Genomic DNA, 21,078 nt, shown 5'->3' on the forward strand with positions numbered 1-21,078 from the left:
TGCCGGCGGGCACACCTGGGAGCCCAGGCTGGGCCCCGGGCCGGCAGGGGCTTTCCGACCGCGGGCCGAAGCTTGGCGTCGCCCGAGACCGCCCCGCGCCGCGTCTGTGCCAGGAACCCCGAGTGATGGCGGCTTCGGAGCGTCTCCCGCTGTCCCTCCCCGCGGCCGCCCTCCGGAGCCCCGTCCTCGGGGCCTAGGCTGCTGGGGTCTCCGGGCCCCTGGGATCTGCCTTATCCTCGCAGCCACTGTCTGCGCCCCGCGGCCGGCACGGGCGGCTCCAAGGCCCAGCGGCAGCTGCCCAGCCTCCCAGCCTCCTGCCCCGACCCCAGCCTCCCTGCCCCCAGCCTCTCGGCCTCTCGGCCTCCCTGCCCCCCAACTGCCTGGGACTCTGCCTGGCCGAGTCTGAGCCGAGTGACCCTCCTCAGGGAAGCCTGGGGGTCAGCTCCCTCCCCGCCGCCTCCGGCTCCCGCAGAAACCAGCCTGCGGCTCCCTGGCCCGGCCCGCTCCCACGCGGGGTCAGCTCGGGGCCTCCTCGCTCCGTGGGGTCACCTGGAGCGGTGACCTTGCAAAGGCCGACAACCGGACTCCAACGCAGCCCCACACGAACGCACCCCTCCTGGCAGCCTCTGGCCCCCGGGTCTGACGGACCCCCCTCAGGCCTTCTGGGCGGGACTCACGGGGTCCCTGGCCTTCTCCCCCTTTGAGGCGAGCTCCCCCTCCACCCCCCCACCCCCCCGCCGTCACGGCCCACGAGGAGGCGGGGTCTGTCTTCGCGAACACAGCAGCCCTGCAGGCCTGGTCCCGGGGTCCGGCCTCTCCCGCCTCCCGGGGGCCCCCACCCGCGGCGTCCCCGAGAACAGCCTCCCCCCGGGACGCATCTGGGGGGCCTCCCGCAGGCTTGTTCCCACTCAGCACACAACGGGGCGGGGAGCTGGGAACATCTGCTCACTCCGCCCCAGGCCCAGCCGCCCGCCCCCCGCAGAGCGGAAGCGGGGCCTCCCGCAGCTGGCCGCCAGGGGAGCGGGGCCCGGCCCCCACTGGACACCCGTTCCTGCCCGGGAGGCCGCTTTGGGGGGAGACACAGGATCCGCTCACCAGGGGGAAGCACAGCCCGGCCTGGAGACCATCCGGCCCCACCCGGCGGGCCACACGCCCCCCAGACAGACCTCACCCGGGAGCCCTGGAGGCGGAGGGGGGAGCAGCAGGCCCCGGGCACCAGCGCCAGCCGACTGCACGCGGCTGCCCCCCTGCCCCACGCCGGGGACCGTGGCTGCCTGCCCTGGAACACCTCCCGGTCACCCCGTCCCAGCCGCACGCCGGCCGCCTGTGGGTGCCCCGGCAGGGAACAAGGTCACCCATCCCTCAGTGGGGAGCTGGAGGGGAGGCTGGGGGGTGGGGGGGGGGGTGTGCGTGTGTGTGTGTGTGTGTGTGTGTGTATGTGAGTGTATGTGCGTGTGAGCGAGCATTTGAGACAGAGAGAGATGGGGACAGGGAAACAGGAAACAGGAAGAGAGATCACCCCAGAAACCAGCAGGAGACTTGGGGGTGAGGGCCCGAGGTCCCCCCGGGAGGAGGCTGCAGGGGCGCCAGGAAGAGCGAGCGGCAGCCCGGGGAGCTCGCTGGACGGGAGGGAGGAAGCGGCCCCTCCCCGACTTCCCCAGCAGGTCCCGGAGGGGCGGCCGGGCTGGGCGCCCGGGAGGGAGGTTTCCTGACCCTGCACCCCGCTCCGCTCCACGGATAAAGACGGCCACAGGCCACAGAGCCCGGAGCCCCCCTCCCCGGCGGCCCCCTCTCCCCTCCACGTCCAATCCGACAAGCCCAGCGACAGCTCACCCTTGGGGACACGCTCCCTCCGCCGCACGGCGCCCCCATGGCCAGGCCACGCCGGGCGGGCACCCCTGGCTCGCGGACAGGCCCTGCTGCCCGACCGGCCGGCCTCAGCCTCGCCCGGGCTCCCCGACGGTTCGCAGAGCCAGGCCGGCTCCTGACCACGGCGTCGCGGGGCTTGGGCCTCGCCACGGGCTGAGACAGCTCGACCCCCTCCCTCGTCCGTGAATCACGGACTACAAACCGCCGGGCCGCCACCCAGGGCTCGGGGCCGGCCCAGCCTCAGCCGCTGACTCAACTCAGGGAGGATGCTCAGACCTCGGCCCAGACCTCCAGGGCACCGGGCATCAGGGCTGAGTCTCGGGGTGCAGGGGCCGGGAGATAGGGGCGCGGCCCAAGGCCCTCCTACCATGGCCCTCGGCTCCCCAAACCCGCCTCCTCCCGCCGGGGGCTCCCAGGATGGCCCGGGGCTGATTCTCTGCGAACAAATCTGTCCCCTCCCCTCTCTCCCAACCACGTCGCCGCCGAGACCCCGCTCCGCATGGGTGCCAGGGACCCCGTCACCTTCACCGTTAGGGACTGAATTCTTTTTTAACGATTCCTGTTTTTTTAACTTAATGCTTCCTTTTTATCCTCTTACTTATTATAAACATACTCTTCATTGATGTCAGAAAGGAAGGAGAGAGAGAGAGAGAGAGAGAGAGAGAGAGAAGATAGAAACATCCATGATGAGAGAGAATCATGCATCGGCTGCCTCCTGCACGCCCCAGACTGGGGATCGAGCCTGCAACCTGGGCCTGACCGGGAATCGAACCCGGGACCCTTCCGTCCGCAGGCCGACGCTCTATCCACGGAGCCAAACTGGCCCGGCTTGACGGATAATTTTTTTAAACCAACTCCTTTTCCCTTTAACTCAGAGGTCGGCAGACCTCTCCTGGGAGGAACCGGCTGGTCCGTTTTCCGGGCTTTGCAGATTCCCTCAGGACTGCTCAGCATGGGCCGTTGCCACGGCGATATGCAAATGAGTGGGCGTGGCCGCGTGCCAATAAAACTTGATTCACAGAAGCAGGTGGCGGGCCAGAGTGTGCCAGGCGCTGATCTAACTTAACCCCTCCATCTCGCCCTGAGCGGCGGAGGCTGAAAAGTCACAGGATGCAGGACTGGCATTCCTTCTTTCAAACATGCAATAAAACAAACACGCAGCCCTGATGGGTGTGGCTCAGTGGATAGCGCGCCGGCCTGCGGACTGAAGGGTCCCGGGTTCGATTCCGGCCAAGGGCGCAGGCCCGGGTTGCGGGCTCGATCCCCAGTGGGGGGCGTGCAGGAGGCAGACAATCAACGATTCTCTCTCATCACTGATGTTTCTCTCTCTCTCTCTCCCTCTCCCTTCCTCCCTGAAAATCAATAAAATAAATTTTGGAAAATAAAATAAAATGGTAAGTTTGTGGGCCAGCCCGCATCAGCCTGGGAGCCCGGCTCCGGCTCTCAGAATGTCGCCTTTTTTTTTTTGTTTGCTCATCCTCCCCCGAGGATATCTTCCCACTGATTTTTAGGGAGAGGGGAAGGGAGGAGGAGAGACAGAGAGAAACATGGATGTGAGAGGGACACATCGTGGGTTGCCTCTAGCGTGGCTCCGGCCAGGGCCACGGACGCAGCCTGCAACGGAGGTACGTGCCCATGACCGGAATCGAACCCTGGACCCTGCGGTCTGCAGGCCGACGCTCTATCCACTGAGCCGCACCAAACCAGCCAGGGCAGAGAAGGGAGCCTTTGAACCACAGCGACCCCGGGTCACACACCAAGCTGAATTCTAGAATTTTCCAGGCAGAGGACCCCAAGGCCACGTCTCCCAGCTCCGTTCCTTGCTGCTGGGGAAGGCCAGACGCCCCCAGAGAGGGTGTGTCCGTCACCAGAGGGAGAGGGACCCGACGGGAGGGAGCCCGCCGCTGAGCATGCTGGGAACGGTCCCGGAGGCCCGCCGCCCGCCGGCCCCGGCCTCTCACCTGGCTCTTCCCGCGGCGACGGTAGCTCCGCCTCACCAGGCTCTTGTAGTTCTCATTCTTCTTGGTCAGGTAGTAATACAGGACGCACTCCGCCACGGTCTGCAGGCGGAGAGAGAGAAGGCGCTGAGGGGGGGGCGCCGTGTGGGCGGTCCGAGCAGGCGGCCAGGAGCCACACAGGCCCGGGTTCGAATCCCGCCGCGTCCACGCCCTGGCTGCGTGGCCGTGGCCAGGCCACCTGCCCTGTGTCTCGGTTTCCTCGCCTGTAAAACGGGGACGCTAAGAACACACACGTCACCGCGGTCAGGACCAAGTCCGTGGGTACGTGCCCAGGACAGCGTCCGCCCGGGGGCCACAGGCAGGCAGATGCCGGCCCCCCGGGTCTGCCTGGGGTCTCCCTCCTCTCACCCCAGCCTCCTTTCCCCTAAGATTTGGGGCCTAAACAACCTCTTCCAAGCTTCGCACGTCCAGACGGACTCCCGCTCCCGCGCCCCTCTCATCTCCGGGAACATTTGTTTCCGTCTGTTCCCTGCCTCGGTCTCCCCACGGGGGCGTGGACCGGAGTCCCACGCCCTCCCGGCCCAAAGGGGCCCCGTCAGAGGACGTCCTGGGAAAGGGCGGAGGGCCCTGGCCGGGCGGCTCCGTGGGTCAGAGTGTCGCCCCGATACACCGAGGTTGCAGGTTCCACCCCAGGAATCAACCAAAGAATTCATCAGTAAGTGGACACCAAACCCACGTTTCTCTCTCCCTGAAACCAATCAATAAAAATTAACAAAAACAGCCCTGACCGGTGTGGCTCCGTGGATAGAGCGTCGGCCTGCGGACTGAAGGGTCCCGGGTTCGATTCCGGTCAAGGGCATGTACCTTGGTTGCGGGCACATCCCCAGTGGGGGGTGTGCAGGAGGCAGCTGATCGATGTTTCTCTCCCATCAATGTTTCTAACTCTCTGTCCCTCTCCCTTCCTCTCTGTGGGAAATCAATAAAATATATATATTTTAAAAATTAACAAAAACAAAAAAAAAAAGGGGTGGGGGGGCAGTGTGGCTCAGTGGTTGAGCGTGGACGATAAACCAGGAGGTCACTGCTTGATTCAAAGTCAGGGCACAGGCCCGGGTTGTGGGCTCGATCCCCAGTGTGGGGGGCGTGCAGGAGGCAGCTGATCCATGGTTCTCTCTCATCATGGATGTTTCTCTTTCTCTCCTTCCCTCTCCCTTCCTCTCTGAAACCAATAAAAATATATACTAAAAAAAAAAAAAAAAGCAACACACGTGATGCCCAGCTGGTGTGGCTCCGTGGCTGAGCATCCACCCCTGAACCAGGGGGGCCTCGGGGCAGCACCCGGGGGCTTCTCTGCGTCGGGGGACCCCCAGAGGGAGCTGGGGCAGAGAGGGACGCCGCCCCGGCTGCCTGGGCCTGAAGTGGGGGTTCGAGAGTCAGCACCAGGGGAAGGTGAGTCCACGGGGATGGGGACCCGCAGGCCACGTGCCTGGCGTGGCATGAGGCGCCAGCAAACACACCGTGAGTGTCAGAGGGCTGAGGAAAGTCACGCCGTCCTGCCCCGGGAGGAACGCCACTCCGGCCTACAAAGCCTTGATCAGGACGCCGGGGCGCCCAGAACCGGGGCCAGGACGCTGGCGGCCACGCACGCACCAAGCACGCAGGAGGCGCTGGCTCTCCGGGGCTTTCCCAGCCCCGGCTCCGCCCCGCGGCCCGGGAGGTGTGGGCGGGGCCTGTGGCCGGGCTCCCAGGAGGGAAGGAGGAGGGAAGGACTGACAGATGGGGCCGCAGAGCGAGGGGCTCTGGGCAGAAGCCCCACGGGTGGGGAGGGCGCCCTTCGCCCGGCCCAGGGGCTGCCCCCCCCCGGGAAGAGATGCCCGTGGGGTGCGGGGCAGGGCGGCCCGGCCGGCGTGACTCACCTTCCTCTCCAGGAACGAAGCGATCAGGCCGAAGTTCTTGGGGTGCTGCATGAACCTGCGGGGAGAGGGGGGTGGGCCTGAGAGCGGGCCGAGGGGGGCTCCCCGGCGGGGCGGCCGCCGAGCTCCCGGGAGCCTGCCGTCTCCCCTGGCCGGGCCGGGCGGGCGCCGCCCCACTCGGAGCAATTAACCCGGGGGGTGTGGGAAGGGCGGCGGGCGGGCGGGCGGGCCGAGGGCTGCGAGAGGCGTTGCTGGGAGTGAGTCACCGGCTTTCGCGCCTTTGAAAACATATTTGTTGTCCTGCTGGAGGCGGCTTCCAGGAAAAACGAGGACATGGCATGCGGCTCTTCGGTGGGGTTCCCGCCCCCCCTTTCAAAACCTGCTTTTGTCTCTCTCTGCAGCCGGGCCTGGGAAGCCGGCCGCGCCCGGCCCACACCGGCCTCCCCCAGCGGGGCCACGGGTCGGGGAGCACAGGAGCTGAGTGCCCTCGGAGAGGCGGGCGCAAGGCGGGCCGGCCAAGGAGGCGGCGAGGAGGGCCTGCAGCCAGAGGGGTGGCGGGAGCTGGCGCCCCACCAACTGGCTTCCTGGGAAGCCGGGGAATTACTGGGAAAGCGTGCAGCCAGGCCGACACGGCAGGGCCGCGGGAGCAGGCGGCCGCGGGGGCGGAGATGTGGGTCAGGGCCGCCCAGGCCCCGGGGAGGCCGGGTGGAGCCACTGGCCCGGGCCCAGCCACGGCCGGCTGTCCCCACACGGTGCCCGGCCCCGCCGCCGCCCTGGGGGAGAGAGGAGGCTGCCGGAGAGGCAGGGGCCCTGGGTCCCAGGAGGGCGCCTGGGCCGGCGCCGGGCCCTCCAGATGGCTGGGCGGGAGGCCAGCGGGCCCTCCCCGGCTCCCCACCAGACACCGGAAAATCCGGAATGGCCTCTTCTCTCTTCCCGGAGGAAGCCAGGACTCGGCGGCCGGCTTCCCCGCCTGGGATCCCGCCTCGGGCGGCCCGCGACGCAGCGGCGGCCCCGAACGCCCTCCCTCTTCCGGACAGACCGGCTCTGGCCCCGCCCGCTCCCTGCCCGGGGACATTTCCTCCCCTCTCCCCAGCGGAGGCGGCCCCTCGGAGATCGGGAATGGAGCGTGGACATGTCCTCGGTCACCTGCCCACCTCCCCCCAATCCACGCGTGTGTCCTCGGTCGACGCTGACCGGGAACCGACCGGGACTGGGAGCCTCGCGACAGGTGAAGAGCGAGGCGCTGCTGCTCACCCAGTTCACAGATGGGAAAACCGAGGCTCGGGGTCGGGGAGTGGCGGAGCCCTAGGCCACCCACGCGGGATTGTCAAAGGCCCTGAGTGAGCACGACCAATCCCACCGAAACCAGCCGCAGCCAGGACCGCCGTCCGGGAAAGCCGTGGGCCCCCAAACGGCCCCGGCGCGTTAGCCGTGTGACCCAGAGACACCTCTTTCTGGTAAAGACGGCGTAAACCGACAGAAACGCCAGCGCCACCGGGGATGTACACGCCGCGTGCCACGGCAGCGCTTCCTAGACGGCTCTGGCCGCTTCACTGGCTGAGACGTGTCGCACGCTCCTCCAGAGGACGGAGGGCTGGACTCCGGGGAGGGGCGAGCGTCCGTGATGGCGAGGACCTAGCAGGAGCCACCGGGACCTGGGCGTTTCCGTCTGGGACCTTAAACCCTAAACACGCGGCGGGAACTGCTCCCCACGGCGCTCCTTCCTGTGGAGACCGCGGGATCCGGGGGACCCGGGACCCTCCTCCTGCTCCGCCAAGTCCTGGTGTCCGCACTGGCGGACCTGTCCCGGCCCCTGACCCCGACCCCTGACCCTGGGAAGGGCGGAGACTGCCCCAGGCCCTGCCCACAGGCCTTCCGCGCGGGGAGAGGTGGAGGCCGGCAGCTAGGCGGGGGCCGTCTGTCCCAGCCCATGCCTGTTCCCACCCTCCCGCCTCACGAAGGTGCGTGGGGGGCAGGTAAGAGACACGCGAACACGGGGGACAACGTGAAGACAAAAGGAGATGAGTGATCAGGTGGCCAGGCTACAGGCCACAAGGACAGACAGACATGGCTGGGAACCCGTGGAAGCCGGGAGAGCGACGCAGAAGGGAGCCGGAACCGGCCCTGCCCGGCCCGCGTGGCTCAGGGGTTGAGCCTCGACCCATGAACCCGGAGGTCATGGTTCAATTCGTGATCAGGGCACACGCCCCCACCCCCACCCCCCTCGATCCCCAGTGGGGGGCGTGCGGGAGGCAGCCGATCCGCGATTCTCTCTCAGCATTGACGGTTCTCTCTCCCCCCCTCCCCCGCCTCCTCTCTCTGAAGTCAGAAGGAACACCTTGACCTTGGACCTCTGGCCTCCGGCACGGAGAGGATGAATTCCCGCTGCTCTCAGCCACCCGGTCTGTGGTCACTGTCCCGGCTGGAGGCCCGCGGGGCGCAGCCGGCCCCCCCCCCCCCCACCGCTCGGCGCCAGGCTCACTTCTCGCGGAAGGTCTCCTTCTCCTGCTCGCTCCACATGTTGGTGACCTGCCGGTCCTTGTACACCTTCATGGGGTCGTCCATGAGCCCGTTCATGTTGATGAACTTGATGCGCTGCTGGTCGGCGTCGTACAGCATGGGCGGGATCACGGCCAGCTGCCGCATCTGCTTCTCCAGGTTCTGCGGGAGACGGGGGGAGGCCCGTCAGCGCGTGCGTGACGCCGGGGAAGGGGGCCCGGGGGCCGTGCGGGGGGGCTGGGGGGCGGGCGGGGGATGCTCCAGGTGAGAGTGGGAAAATGTGAAACAGAGAGAGAGAGAGAGAGAGAGAGAGAGAACGGTGAGTGAAAAAAGAAAAAGTATCAGCCCGTGCTGGGGGAAGGGGGATTTAAAGGCGGCCCCAGCCCTGGCCGGTGCGGCTCAGTGGATAGAACGTCGGCCTGCGGACGGAAGGGTCCCGGGTTCAATTCCCAGTCAGGGGCACAGGCCCGGGTTGCGGGCTCCATCCCCAATAGGAGGCGTGCGGGAGGCAGCTGATCCGTGATTCTCTCTCATCGTGGATGTTTCTATCTCCCTCTCCCTCTCCCTCCCTCTCTGACATCAATAAAAATACATTTTTTTAAAAAAAAAAAAGAAAAAACAAAAAGGCAGCCCAGACAGGCCCGCGGGGGGCCCAGCTGTAAATTCGCTGCCGAGAGCAGCAGCTGCCCGTCCGCCCGTGGAAGCTTCACGGGAACTGCAGGCGCCAGAAGCCACCGTGGGATGTCCGGGGCGGCTGGGCCACGGGGGCTCAGGCTCAGAGGGCACGGGAGGGAGAGGGCGGGGGAGGGGGAGCGGGAGGGGGGAGGGGGAGGGGGCGGGGCTGTGGGCAGAGTCAGAACCACTTGCTGCCCAGCCCTGGCGTCCAGCTCCCCCACCCCCCGCCCCGCCCCGCGCGTCCACCTGGGATCAGGCCTGCGCAGCCCATGCCTGCCGGGAGTCACCCATCATGCCTTGGGGCGGCCACTCAGCTGGGCTCATCTCCCGGCCGCTCATCACCCACCTCCAGAGGCAGGCGGAGACCCGGCCAAGCCACAGCCGCCCCCACCCAACCCTCCGCTCGGTGTTGGTATGTGTGTGTGCCCTGACCCAGCTGGGAGAAGGGACCGAGGGAGCCCTGAGCCTCCCGGACGCCCGAAGAGAACCCCGGGGGCCACGGCCATGGCCACGGGCACCAGCAGGACCCCCTCCTCTGCCGCCCGGGGCTGCCTCCCTCTCCCCCCGACGGGGCCTGCGCTGCTGGCTGAAGCTCCCCCAAGGACGAGGAGGTCCCCTCCTGCCCGCCCGCCAGGGAGCCTCTCGGACCCCTGGACGCGGGCCCTGCACCCCGAGGATGCCCGCGGCCAGGCCCTGGGGACGCGGATCAGCCCCGACGTCCCAGGCCCCGGGTCAGGCGGGGGCCCAGGGGGAAGGGCCTCCGTCCTCTGGCTTCCTGGGCAAACCCAGCCCGTCCCTGTCGCCGTGGGACCTGCCTGTGGCCACGGCGTGGGGGCGGGGACTGGGGCAGACACGCCGGTGCGGCTGTGGGCACAGGCACCCCGAGTTCTGCTTTCTGTGGGCTGAGTGGGGTTTGAAACGTGCCAAGTTCTACAACGAAGGCGCTTTCCGACGGGCAGAGAGGAAACCGCCGGAGTCGGAACCAGGGGGGGGGGGGGCTGGTGAGAGCGGCTCCAGGCTCGGCCCGGGATGGCCACCCCGGAACCTCTGGGGTGGGGGCGGGGGTGGGGGTGGGGCCCAGGACGCTGCCCTCCAATCCAGGCGCCATGTCCCCAGCACTCGGCTGACCCCTGGCCCTCGGGCCACACGAGAGAACAGGCCGCTGCTCCGTCCAGCGTGGGGCCACGGACACGCCCGGCGTGACTGAGAAATGGGCTCTAACCGTATTTCATTTCAGCCGACTCTAATTTTATTATTATTTAAAAAATATATTTCTATTGATTTTGAGAGGAAGGGAGAGGGAGCGAGAGACAGAAACATCCATGATGAGAGAGAACCATGAATCACCTGCCTCCTGCACGCCCCCCACGGGGGATCGAGCCCCCAACCCGGGCCTGTGCCCTGACCGGGAATCGAACCGTGACCTCCACGGAGCCACGCCGGCCGGGCAGCCGATTTCAAGTAAACAGCCGCTGGCTCCCGCGCTGCCCGCAGCGACCACACGTCCCACGGGACGCGGGTCCCGGGAGGAAGGTGACGCCCACCTCCTCGAGGCTCCCTGGTGCCCCCCGTGGTGTTGGGAGCATGGAGGAGGGGCTGGCACGTGACAGGTTTGTCCTACGGACCCGGGAGGGGACAGGCCAGCACCAGCCCCTCCCCAGGCGCACAGGGCCCTCTCTGGGCCCCAGCCAGGGTCACGCGGGCTGGACTCGGGGTCCCGGGGTGCCCCAGCCCGAGCAGGCAGGGCTGCGAGGCCCGACAGGAGGTGCCCACCGGGTGCACAGAGGGAGGCGAGTCGGAGTCGGGGCCGCGGACTCACCTCCTGCTCCGAGAGGCCGTCGATGATCTCGGACACCTCGTGCTCGCTCCGGGCGGCCGACATGGAGAGCCCGCTGCCCCGCTGGCCCACCCTGCTGGAAGCCAGAGGGACACACTCAGGACTGCCGCACGCGAGGCGGTGCCGCGGCACAGACCGAGCCCACAACTTCCCCCGAGGCGGCCTGTGGGCAGCGGGGCGGAGCCGGGGCGCCCCCACCCACAGGGACAGTCCCCCGCCCAGGGATCCAGGGCAGAGCAGGGGGCCCCCAGCCTGACCCGGGGACGCCTGAACCCCAACACTAGAAGGTGCTCGGCCCCTTCTCTCTCTGAGATGCGCTCCAAGAGGCCAGCCGCGCAGATCCACATGCACGTCCCAGCTCAGCGCCCCCCAGACTAGACCTGTGCCTGTTTCCTCCCCTGTAGCTCGGGGCCCGCCTGGTACCAGCTCCCACCCTGGGAGGAGGCATCGGTAGACACTGCGAGTGTCCAGCGGACAGTGAGGTCTGTCATCACTGCTCCTGGCCCATCACCTCACCTACGTCACTAAAGGGAAAAGGGCAACAGGGGCCAGAGCACCTACTGTGCGCTGGGCACTGAGCACCTACTGTGCGCTGGGCACTGAGCACCTACTGTGCGCTGGGCACTGAGCACCTACTGTGCGCTCTCACTCAATCCTCACACAAGGCCACAGCGGACCAGCTGCGTGCTCCTGGCTGCTACACCAGGCGGTCCTCTCCCCTCTGACCCACCAGGGATCTCAAACCCAGCCGCCCTCGGGGGCCACGCACACCACACAGTGGACGAAGCTGGTGGGCCGCAGCCCCGGGCGCACGGGCAGAAGCTAAAGCGCTTGCTCGCAGGAATGTATCTGAGTCTTAAGTAAGGGTCAGGGCCCAGCAGGGTCCGAGCGACACATCCAAGGGTGGGGCGTGGCCCCTGGGGCGGCCCGTGTGAGACCCCGTTGTGCTCCCGCTTCGCACTGCGCCGCCCGGTTCACGCAGGCCGGGCTCCCGCCGCCCCGGCTCGCGCGCTGGGGCGGGCAGGCGGCGCGGGCGGCCACTCACCTCTGCATGCGCTCCTGCAGCTCGCGCTGCTTGCGGATCTCGGGGAACTGCTTCTCGTAGTACTCGCGCACCTTGCTCTCCTTGGCCCGCCGCCGCGGGTTGTTCTCGATGCGCTCCACCTTCTTCTCCCAGGCCTCCATGAGCTGGTCATAGCGCTGGCAGAACTTCTGCTCCTGGGCACCGCGGGCGGGGGGCACTGCTGAGGGCGGCCCTGCACCCCGACCGCAGCCTCCCGCTGCCGCCCACTCTGCACGACACACCGATGCACAGGCACACACACACACATGCACTCAGTCACGCACACACATGCACAGCCTCACTGATGCATGCACACACAGCTGCACACACACACATGCACGACCTCACAGGCACACATACACACACACATGCACCATCACGCAGATGCACACACACGCGCAAGGACACACAGTCACACGGACATACGCACGCAGGCCCGGTCACGTGAGACCTGGGCAGATCCGGGCCCTGAAGGAAAGCCCCTTCCCCAGGGCGTGGTTCCTGTCACCCCCCTCCCGGGGCCCGGCCGCCCTGCCTGGCCCCCCCTAGAAAGGCCTCGTCCCGCAGGGCAGCCACCAGCCGCGTGTGGCTGCTCCGTTCACGTCGCGTACATTCCAGTGACACTCCAATCTCAGTCCCCGGCCCCCGCCACACGCCCAGCGCCCGGCAGCCTCCCGTGGCGGGGCCGTCCGCAGCAGACGGCGCACAGAGCCGCGTCCATCGTCACGGGGGGAAGTTGCACCAGACACTGCGGCTCCCAGTGTCCCCCACGGCCCCCCGGGAAGCATGACCCCCGCCCGGAACAGTTTGCCGTCCCAGGCCCGGGGTGGGCCCACCATCCAAGACGAGGGAGTCCCCGCCCGTGTCCAACCACAGGGCCACCTGCCCCATGTCCTCGGAGGAAAGACCCCCACCCGCCCTGGACGTGGCTGCGCGGCTTCCCGTCTCCAAGGTGACCTGCCGGCAGCAGGCGGGGAGCGTCTGCCGCACGCGAGACCCCGCCCCCCCCCCTCACAGCTGCGGGGAACAGATGGCGCAGCCCGGAGTCTCGCTTCAACGCCTCTCCACACGTCAGCACCATCAAAAACCCCCCAGCTCAGCCCTAGCCGGTTTGGCTCAGTGGACAGAGCACCTGCCTGCGGACTGAAGGGTCCCGGATTCGATTCCGGTCAAGGTCATGTCGACCACGCCCCCACTCATGCCCTGCCCTTCAGGCCTGCCCTGCCCTTCAGGCCTGCCCTCTACACTCCGTCCTGTGTGATCCCGGGCGCGCCTGCCCCAGGGCCTTTGCACGTGCTGTGCCCTCTGCCTGACACTCCGACCTCCACATCGTCACCGTCATTCCCACCTCAGCACCGAGGTCCCCACCTCCCCTCACCCTTCTGCACAGCGCGTCTGTGCCCCCGCGTCTGTGCCCCCCACGCCCAGCACCGCGCCGGGCCGCAGCAGGCGCCTGGTGACTATTCCACTCCGTGACTGAGACAGGATGCCCGGTTTCGTGGTGGCCGTCCACCCTGCCCAGGCCCCTCTGCCCACCATCTTGAGAAGGGAAAGGGCGGGAAGCCCACGGCTCTGGATGCCACGGGGCTCTGGGGTCCCAAACGCGGCCCACCCAGCGCCCCAGTCGCCCAGTATCCGGGCCAGAGGGGTCTCCTCTCTGAGGGCCCAGCCGAGGTCCGGGACAGAGCGGGTGAGTCCAGAAACCGGCTCGGAGGGCCCCGCGCCCTCCAGGAGTCCCATCGGGGCTCCGGGGAGACGGTCCGAGAGAGGGGAGCTCTCTCCTGGGCTCTGGAAGCCTCGCGCCTCCCGCAGGAATGCAGGTCCCTCAGGGAGACCAGCGGGCCCGTGAATGAGCACAAGAGCTGGGCAAAAACCGCTGCAGAGACACGAAGGCGAAACCTGATCGAGCCCCTCCTGAGCTCCGCCCTGGGGACTTTCCCGGCGACACCAGTCCCTGCCCGCTGCCCCGTCCGAGCCAGCGCTTCCTCCCTGCGGAGCTGAAAGGACGCTCACGGGTAACCCCCTCCGTCCACGGGCCCTAACTTCCCTGCAAACCACAGCTACAGGGTCCCCCCCACGTGCCCCCCAGGCAGGACGCGGAGCTGCCTCCCGGGCCGCCTCGTGTCTAAGGGCGCTCCCTGCCTTCCCCGTCCTCCAGCTCCGACCGCAAACCCCTCTCCCCGCCCGAAAGGCCCACGATGGCTCCTCTGATGGCAAGGAACCGGATTTCCCATGGGGCGGGGGGGGGGGGGGGAGGGGAAGGAGAACAGAATTCCGGCCCCGACCCAGACCCGGGGCAGCCACGCCCCCAGCCTGCACACGTGGTACCGCGACGGCCACAGAGGGCAGGGTCCCAACAGGCGTGGCCCTGACGGGGCCTGGACTGTCCCCCACGGGGCCGGGATGGGGGTGGAGGCCGGGATGGGGGTGGGGGCCGGGCCGGGCCGGGATGGGGGGGCCCGCGGTGACTTACCCATTGCTTCCGGGCGTGGTTCCTCCTCTTGAAGTACAAGATCAGCTTTTTCCGCATCGCCTGGTTTCTGCGCGGGAGGACAGCGAGGGGCGGTCAGGAGCGGGCTCGGCATCCCGGCTCCCGGCTCCCGGCAGGGCCCTGCGCCGGCCCCACGGCAGCCCGCGCCGGAACTTGGTGAGACTGGACACCACTGCCCCTCGGCGAGCCCCCACCTGCCAAGTCCTCCTCCCCTCCCCCAATCCTGAAGGGCCCCCCCAATCCTGAAGGGCCCCCCCAATTAGGATGAGTCTGGTCGGCAGGAAAGGGGGACATAAAGGGGGGGGCAAAGCCTTTGTGGCTTCCTGACCCCCCACCCGGAGCTGCCGCCGCCCCCACACGCACGCAGCTCCCCTCTGCCCGCGGCCACGCCGGCCGTGGACAAGTGGCCACAGAGACACACCCACAGCCCAGACCAGGAACCGGCCCGGAGACCCCACGCCTGGGGACCCCCCGCCTGCGGACCCCCCGCCTACGGATCCCCCGCCTGCAGACCCGGCGCCCGGAGACCCCGCGCCTGCACTTGGGCGGGTGGAGCGGGCGCACTCTCACCTCTCTGGACTCGTCCCCAAATCTGCAAGCCCGGCCGCCCTCCCCCTTCCCCGGAAACATGAGACAAACGCCAACTGAGGGGCATTCCACACCCCCCGCCGGTCCTCCTTCCAAGGGCCCAACTCCGGAGAACACGGGAGAACCACGGGAGGCGGAGGGACGGCCGGGCTGCGGGCTGCCCGAGGGCCCAGGCAGCGCGGGAGGTGGGAGCCTGGGTCCGACCTTGGGCCAGAAAACGGCCGTTGGCGGGAAAGCGGGGGGCAGGCCGAGAGCCTGGCTTGGCTAACAGCGCGGGCCCACACGCGTGGCTGTCCGCACAGGCGTGACGGAGACCCGAGACAGTCTCAGCGCCGTGTTTGCGAGGCTGCTGCGAGGTTCGCTCTTTTAAAGATGTTTTTTTAAAAGGAGGGACAGGCCTGGCTGGTGCTGCTCAGGGGCTGAGCGTCGACCTAGGAACCTGGAGGTCACGGTTCGACTCCCGGTCAGAGCACGCGCCCGGGGTGCGGGCTCCATCCCCAGGGTGGGGCGTGCAGGAGGCAGCCGGTCCGTGATCCCTCTCACCACGGATGTTTCCATCTCTCCCTCTCCCTTCCTCTCCGAAACCAATAAAAATATTCTTTTAAAAAAGCTAAACCTAAAGCTTCCCTGGGGACCGAGGCCTGTGGCCGTTCACTCGCCGGCGTCCCCGCACGCCCTGCTGCCTCCCGCGGTCCGTCCCTCTTCCCGCCCCCAGGCCCGCGTGCGGTCAGCACCCCTGGGCGGCCGGCCTGGGGTTCAGCAAACACTTTGAATGTTTGTTCTGAACCAAGAAGCGTTTTGATGGTGGAGACGCAGACAGCTGACGGCACACGCGTGTCCTCTACTGAGACCCCTTCCAGCAGCACCAAGGACCGGCCTCTCCCAGGGCCCTGGCAAGGCGGGCACGCGTGAGCGAGTCCCCTGGCGCGGGCACGTGTGGGCGCCGAGGAGAGCCGGCCTTCCGCGAGAAGGCACAACCGGGGAGGGGCACAGGCCTCAACCTCCGACCCGGACTTCGGAGGAGAAGCGTGAACCGGGACGGAGACACACTCGAGGAAACGGAGACGCCGGAGGAGACTCTGGGCCAGGCCCCGGGCGGTTCTGGGACAGGAAAGCGTGGGGCAATCCAGGAGGCTGCCCGGAGGAGGAGAGGTGTGCGCTGGGGTTTGGGGGAAGCAGAGGTTCCAGGGTAGGAAGGAGTGACGGAGACGGTGGAGGGGTGAGGAGGGGCGTTTCTGGGGAGCCAGACCCGGAGCTGGGGGCGGGGGGCGGGGGGAGAGTCAGACGGAGACGCCAGGGCAGGACCCCGAGGGCCGTGGGAAGAGGCTGTCAGATCGGGGTGACGGATGGTCTAAAGCCCTTTTCCCACGTGAAACAGACGCTCCAAGGAGACCGGCTTACTGACAGGCAGAGGGAGGGGACTCGCCAGGGGCACTGGGCCAGAGCGGGCAGAGCCAGGGCTGGAGCCCCGGAGAGGAAACGAGGGGGGCGGGGGGAGCGGGGTACACAGATGGGGCTGGCCTGGGGGCTGGGCTGTGCAACCCTGGGGAAGTTACTGAACCTCTCTGAACCTCCAGACAAGACCACAGAGACCTGTGACGTGCAGAGGGGGGTCCTCTCTCAACAGAGCACCCACCTCCTCCGTTCGGGGTGTCCCCAGCCCCGCCCCCTGCCCCCCCCCCCCAGCCGCCGCTGCCACCCGACGGCCGGAGGGGTCTGGCAGGTCCCCACCATGGGGCCCAGGCAGCCACCCCCGTGCATCCGTCCGAGGCGGCAGGTGGCGGAGGGAGAGCGGCGGAGGCGGGTCCAGGTGACCTGCACGCGCAGAAATCGCCGGCGCAGCAGGAAGTCAGGCGTGAAATTAACTTCAGCTCCCGGCCCAGCACGCAGACGGCGAGAAATTAAAGTGACAGCCAAGGTCCTCGGGGAGGGATCACCTCCCACCTGGTGGCACTTACAGCGGCAGGAGGGCGGGGCCTGGGAGGCGGCGAGGAGGGGGGTCGAGGGCGCGAGGAGGAGCCGGTGATGCCCTGCGTCCCCCCCGCCGGGCCCCCTCTGTCCCATCAAGCTGTCACCACCTGGCAGGCGCGGCGACTCCTGTCCGCACCGCCGAGCACCAGGCCGCGCCCGCGGCGGTCTCCCAGGCCCAGAGCCGGGCCCAGAGCCGCGCCCGCAGGAGCTCCAGACACTTTTGTGGGAAGAAGGACGGATGGGCCGTGGCCCTGGGCGCCTGCAAAGTCAGAAGGACAGCCCTGGCCGGCCGCCCAGTGGTCAGAGCATCCGCCTGAGGCCTGAACGGTTGCGGGTTCGATTCCGGTCGAGGGCATGGACCTCGGTTGCAGCCTTGATCCCCGGCCCTGGTCCGGGCGTGTGCGGGAGGGAGGCAGCCAATCGATGTCTCTCTCACATCGATGTCTCTCTCTCTCTCTCTTTGTCTCCTTCCCCCCTCACATTATCTCTGAAAATCAGTGGAAAAATACCCTCACTCAGGGAAGGATTTTTAAGAAGAAAAAGGAGGACAGAAATCCCAGAACGCTTCCCACACGCCTCCGGGACGGCGACTCCCTGCACCCTCAGCAGCCCTGGGAGACGGGCGCTGTGTCATCCCCATTTCACAGATGGGCAAACCGAGGCACCGGGAGGAAGGGAGTGGCCCCAAGGCCTGGATGTTCGTGGACCGAAACCTGTCTCTGCACCCTCAGCCGCCATCTCAGGACGCAGCCTCGCCGTCTATCCCCACCGCTGCCCAGACCTCCAACCTTGGCGCCCACGGGACCCCCTGTCCCTGACCCCACCCCCAACCCCCACCCCACAGCTCCCACAGGGCCCGGCTCCCCCGGCACCCTCGCCACGGCTGCTCGCCCGGATGGCTGCGGTGACCCCCGCCGAGGTCTCCCAACCCCGGTGCTTTCTGCCCTGCAGCCACAGCACCAGCCTTTAGACACAAAAACCCAGGCGTGTCACGTCCCAGAAGAAAGCCCATCCCTGGCCTCCCTCCGCACAGACCATGAGGCTCAAGCTCCTACCCGTCCCGGGCACCTCCCTCCCCCACCACCACCACCACCCCCTTGGCCCTCGCACCAGCTCACCGGCCCCAGGGCCTTTGCACGGCCGGCTGCCACTCAGCGTCCGAGAGTTCCCTTAGCCCTCAGGTCCTGCCCTGCCCTGGTCCCCTGGCTGACGTCACCCCTCCCTTGTCCCGCCATCACGCCGTTTGCCGTCAATGACGGCACGGATCTCACGGTGAACACGCTGACTCTTAAAACACGGGAGAGGCCGTCCTTTTCGCGGAAAACTGTCGCTAAAAAACTAAAGTCCTAAGGACAGCTAAGCTGAAACGCTGGGCGGACGGGCAGGCCCGTCGAACATCAAGCTGACGGCTTGCCTATTACGTGGGAAATCTCAAACGCCTCCTCTCTGTGTTTTACACGTGAACGCGGCCGTCCGTGACGTAGGACGGCTTTCACACGGCGGTCGAGCGCCTGGCCAGTGTCCTCCGCGCACCGGAGCGACCCCGGAGGCCGAGGACGGGAGGCGAGAACGGGGCGCCGGCCTCAGGAAGCCCCCGTTTTATTCGACTTAAACAGAGAAGGCTTCCGCTGAACGCATACCCCTCGGGCACGGACAACCGTGTGGAGAAGCCGACGGAAGGGGAGGCGGGGGCAGGTGGAGGTGGACACAGGGGGGAGGGGGACAACTGCAAGAATGTCCACATGGCCCTGACCGGTGTGGCTCAGCGGATGGAGCGTCGGCCTGCGGACTGAGGGGTCCCGGGTTCGATTCCGGTCCGGGGCATGTACCTTGGTTGCGGGCACATCCCCAGTAGGGAGGTGTGCAGGAGGCAGCTGATCGATGTCTCTCTCTCATCGACGTTTCTAACTCTCTATCCCTCTCCCTTCCTCTCTGTAAAAAATCAATAAAATATATATTTTTTAAAAAAAGAATGTCCACGTTAACCTTTTTAATTAAAAATATATATATTTTAAGCCCGGCTGGTGAGGCTCAGTGGTTAAGCATCGACCTAGGAACCAGGAGGTCACAGTTCGACTCCCGGTCAGGGCACAGGCCCGGGTTACGGGCTCCATCCCCAGTGGGGGGCGAGCAGGAGGCAGCCGATCCATGACTCTCTCTCGTCATGGATGTTTCCCTCTCTCTCCCTCTCCCTTCCTCTCTGAGATGAATAAAAACGTTTTTAAATGCTAATAAATAAACATTTCTGAAGACAGCGCAGCGGCCTCAGCGTCCTGTTCGCTAACCTTCCTCGTGCGCACCCTTATGGTTGGTGCGGGGGTTTCTGGGCTCCCGGAACCTGAACACGTCCGCGTTACGCAGCCAAGGGCTGCCGGCTGTTAGCGATAAAACGCAGGCGACCTCTCGGCCCAGGGCTCTCGGTGCCAGGGGTCCGTCCACGGACCCGCCACTCCACCCAGGAGGTCAGCGCGCGCGGCGCTCACGCGGCCCCGGACCTCGGCGCCTTTTCCTCGCGGCTGTTCCCTCGCTCCTTTAACTCCGTGTCCGTCTCCACGGGCAGATGCAACAGCTGGGGGAGGGCACAGGGTCCTCGTTGTGTTCAGAGTCCCATCCCCAGGCCCCAGGCCAGGCCGTGGCACAGGGTAGGTGTTCGGTAAATGGGTGCTGAGTGAAGGACTGAATGAATGAATGAATGAATGAATGAGTGAACGAGTGGAAGGTCCCAGCAGCCCCCCTCCGATGGGCACGCCCACCGGATCCCCGGCTGTGACAGGGCCCTGAGAGCACACAGCACCCCATCACCTTCCATCTGGGGTCCCCCGTCCCCAGCCGTGGCCACAGGGCCATGCCGGTCCCAGGGTAACAACACGCGGTAACGCTCCCATTCACGCATCCCGAGAACGAGCCGGGCCCGCCACAGCCACGCCGCCAGCCGCCGCCGCCTGGCTCCCAGCGCGGACACACGGAGCCACCAGCGCCCAGGACAGGCCTGGCGCCCCCCGCCGCCGCGCCCCCCCAGCCAGCTGAGCCCCCCGAGCGCCTGTGGCACCCGGCTGAGGCTGCTTGGCCCCTCGCACCCCCCGGCGACCGGCCCCCTGTGGGGACCCATCCCTGGGCACCTGCCACGCCTGGGGGGGCCGAGATGGGTGTCCCCACTGCCCGCACTGGCCGCGCCCCAGATGCACCCGCCGTGCCGACCCGACCCAACCCGACCGCAGGACACTCCCGCATACGCTCGGACCAGGACCCAGGACCGGAGCCCAGACCACGGGCCCTGCTCGCCCCGGGGCCGCCCCATCCTGCTGAGCCCGCTCTCCTGCGCCCGGCAGGGCCCCCCTGCTCACTCGGGGCGGGGACTCCCCACCTCCACCTCGTCTCTCCAGGGCTCTGCCCGCAGCGCACAGCGTCCTCGCCGGCCTCCCCGACCGGAGACCTAGGTCCCGACGCTTCGTGGGGCCACTCCCTCCCCTCTCCCCACCCCAGGCCGGCTCGGACCCCGTCCAGGTCCTGCCTGGCCCAGAATTCTGGCCCAAACCGCCCCCTTCTGCCCCTTCTCCTGCGCCCGGCCCTGGCTGGCAGCCCCGATGGGACCCAGAGCCCACAGCCCACCCCACGCCCGCGCGCCCGGCCGCCCGCCGGCACGGCCCGGTACTCACATCTTGATGTTCTCATGGTACTGCCGGGTGTCGGACGGCTGGTTGTACAGCGGCTGCGGAAAGGGAGAGAAGGCAGGTCAGGGCCACCACCGTGCCCACGGCGCTCCCGGCCCGGCCCGGCCCGGCCCAGCGCCCGAGGCCCCGACACCTGGGAGCCGGCGGTCGGCTGGTGAGAGAACCGGCCGCCGGGAACTGGGAACACGGGGACCCAGCCCGCGGCGCCGGCAGGAACAGACTGTGACCCTCGGGGCACGGGTGGCACCGTGACTTCCTGCCAGGCACTGCGGCGGCTCTGTGGGCCCCGGGCTGTGCCGGCCAGAGCGCCGGGACCGGCAATGACCTCCAACCGGGAAAATGGCCCCACTTCTCAGCGTCCACACCACGGAGAGCGCCACGCCAGCCCCCCGGGGACGGGAGACAAGCCGCCACGCCAGGCACAGGCGAGGGCGCGGGGACAGGGAGGCTGGTGCGCGGCTCACGCACGTGTACACGGGCACCGGGCTTCGGAGAGCCGTGAAGAAACCCGTGTTAAAGACTGAACGTGGGCCCGGCCGGCGT

General features: G+C 67.6%; 1 protein-coding gene across 18 annotated transcripts in view; it reads right to left on the reverse strand.

The window, feature by feature from the left end:
- The window catches only part of NCOR2 (nuclear receptor corepressor 2), a 140,655-nt gene that overhangs the window by 55,963 nt on the left and 63,614 nt on the right, over window positions 1–21,078 (reverse strand). For all 18 annotated transcript variants that reach the window (XM_054712393.1, XM_054712397.1, XM_054712411.1 and 15 more), the window contains 7 exons: window positions 20,521–20,573; window positions 14,288–14,354; window positions 11,797–11,969; window positions 10,734–10,827; window positions 8,223–8,401; window positions 5,744–5,798; window positions 3,831–3,929 (listed from right to left, as the gene is read on the reverse strand). In XM_054712393.1, coding sequence (XP_054568368.1) covers window positions 3,831–3,929; window positions 5,744–5,798; window positions 8,223–8,401; window positions 10,734–10,827; window positions 11,797–11,969; window positions 14,288–14,354; window positions 20,521–20,573 — 720 coding nt within the window. The remainder of the gene's footprint in view (window positions 1–3,830; window positions 3,930–5,743; window positions 5,799–8,222; window positions 8,402–10,733; window positions 10,828–11,796; window positions 11,970–14,287; window positions 14,355–20,520; window positions 20,574–21,078) is intronic.

Source organism: Eptesicus fuscus, chromosome 23, assembly GCF_027574615.1.
Source record: "Eptesicus fuscus isolate TK198812 chromosome 23, DD_ASM_mEF_20220401, whole genome shotgun sequence".
NCBI classification, from domain to species: Eukaryota; Metazoa; Chordata; class Mammalia; order Chiroptera; family Vespertilionidae; genus Eptesicus; species Eptesicus fuscus.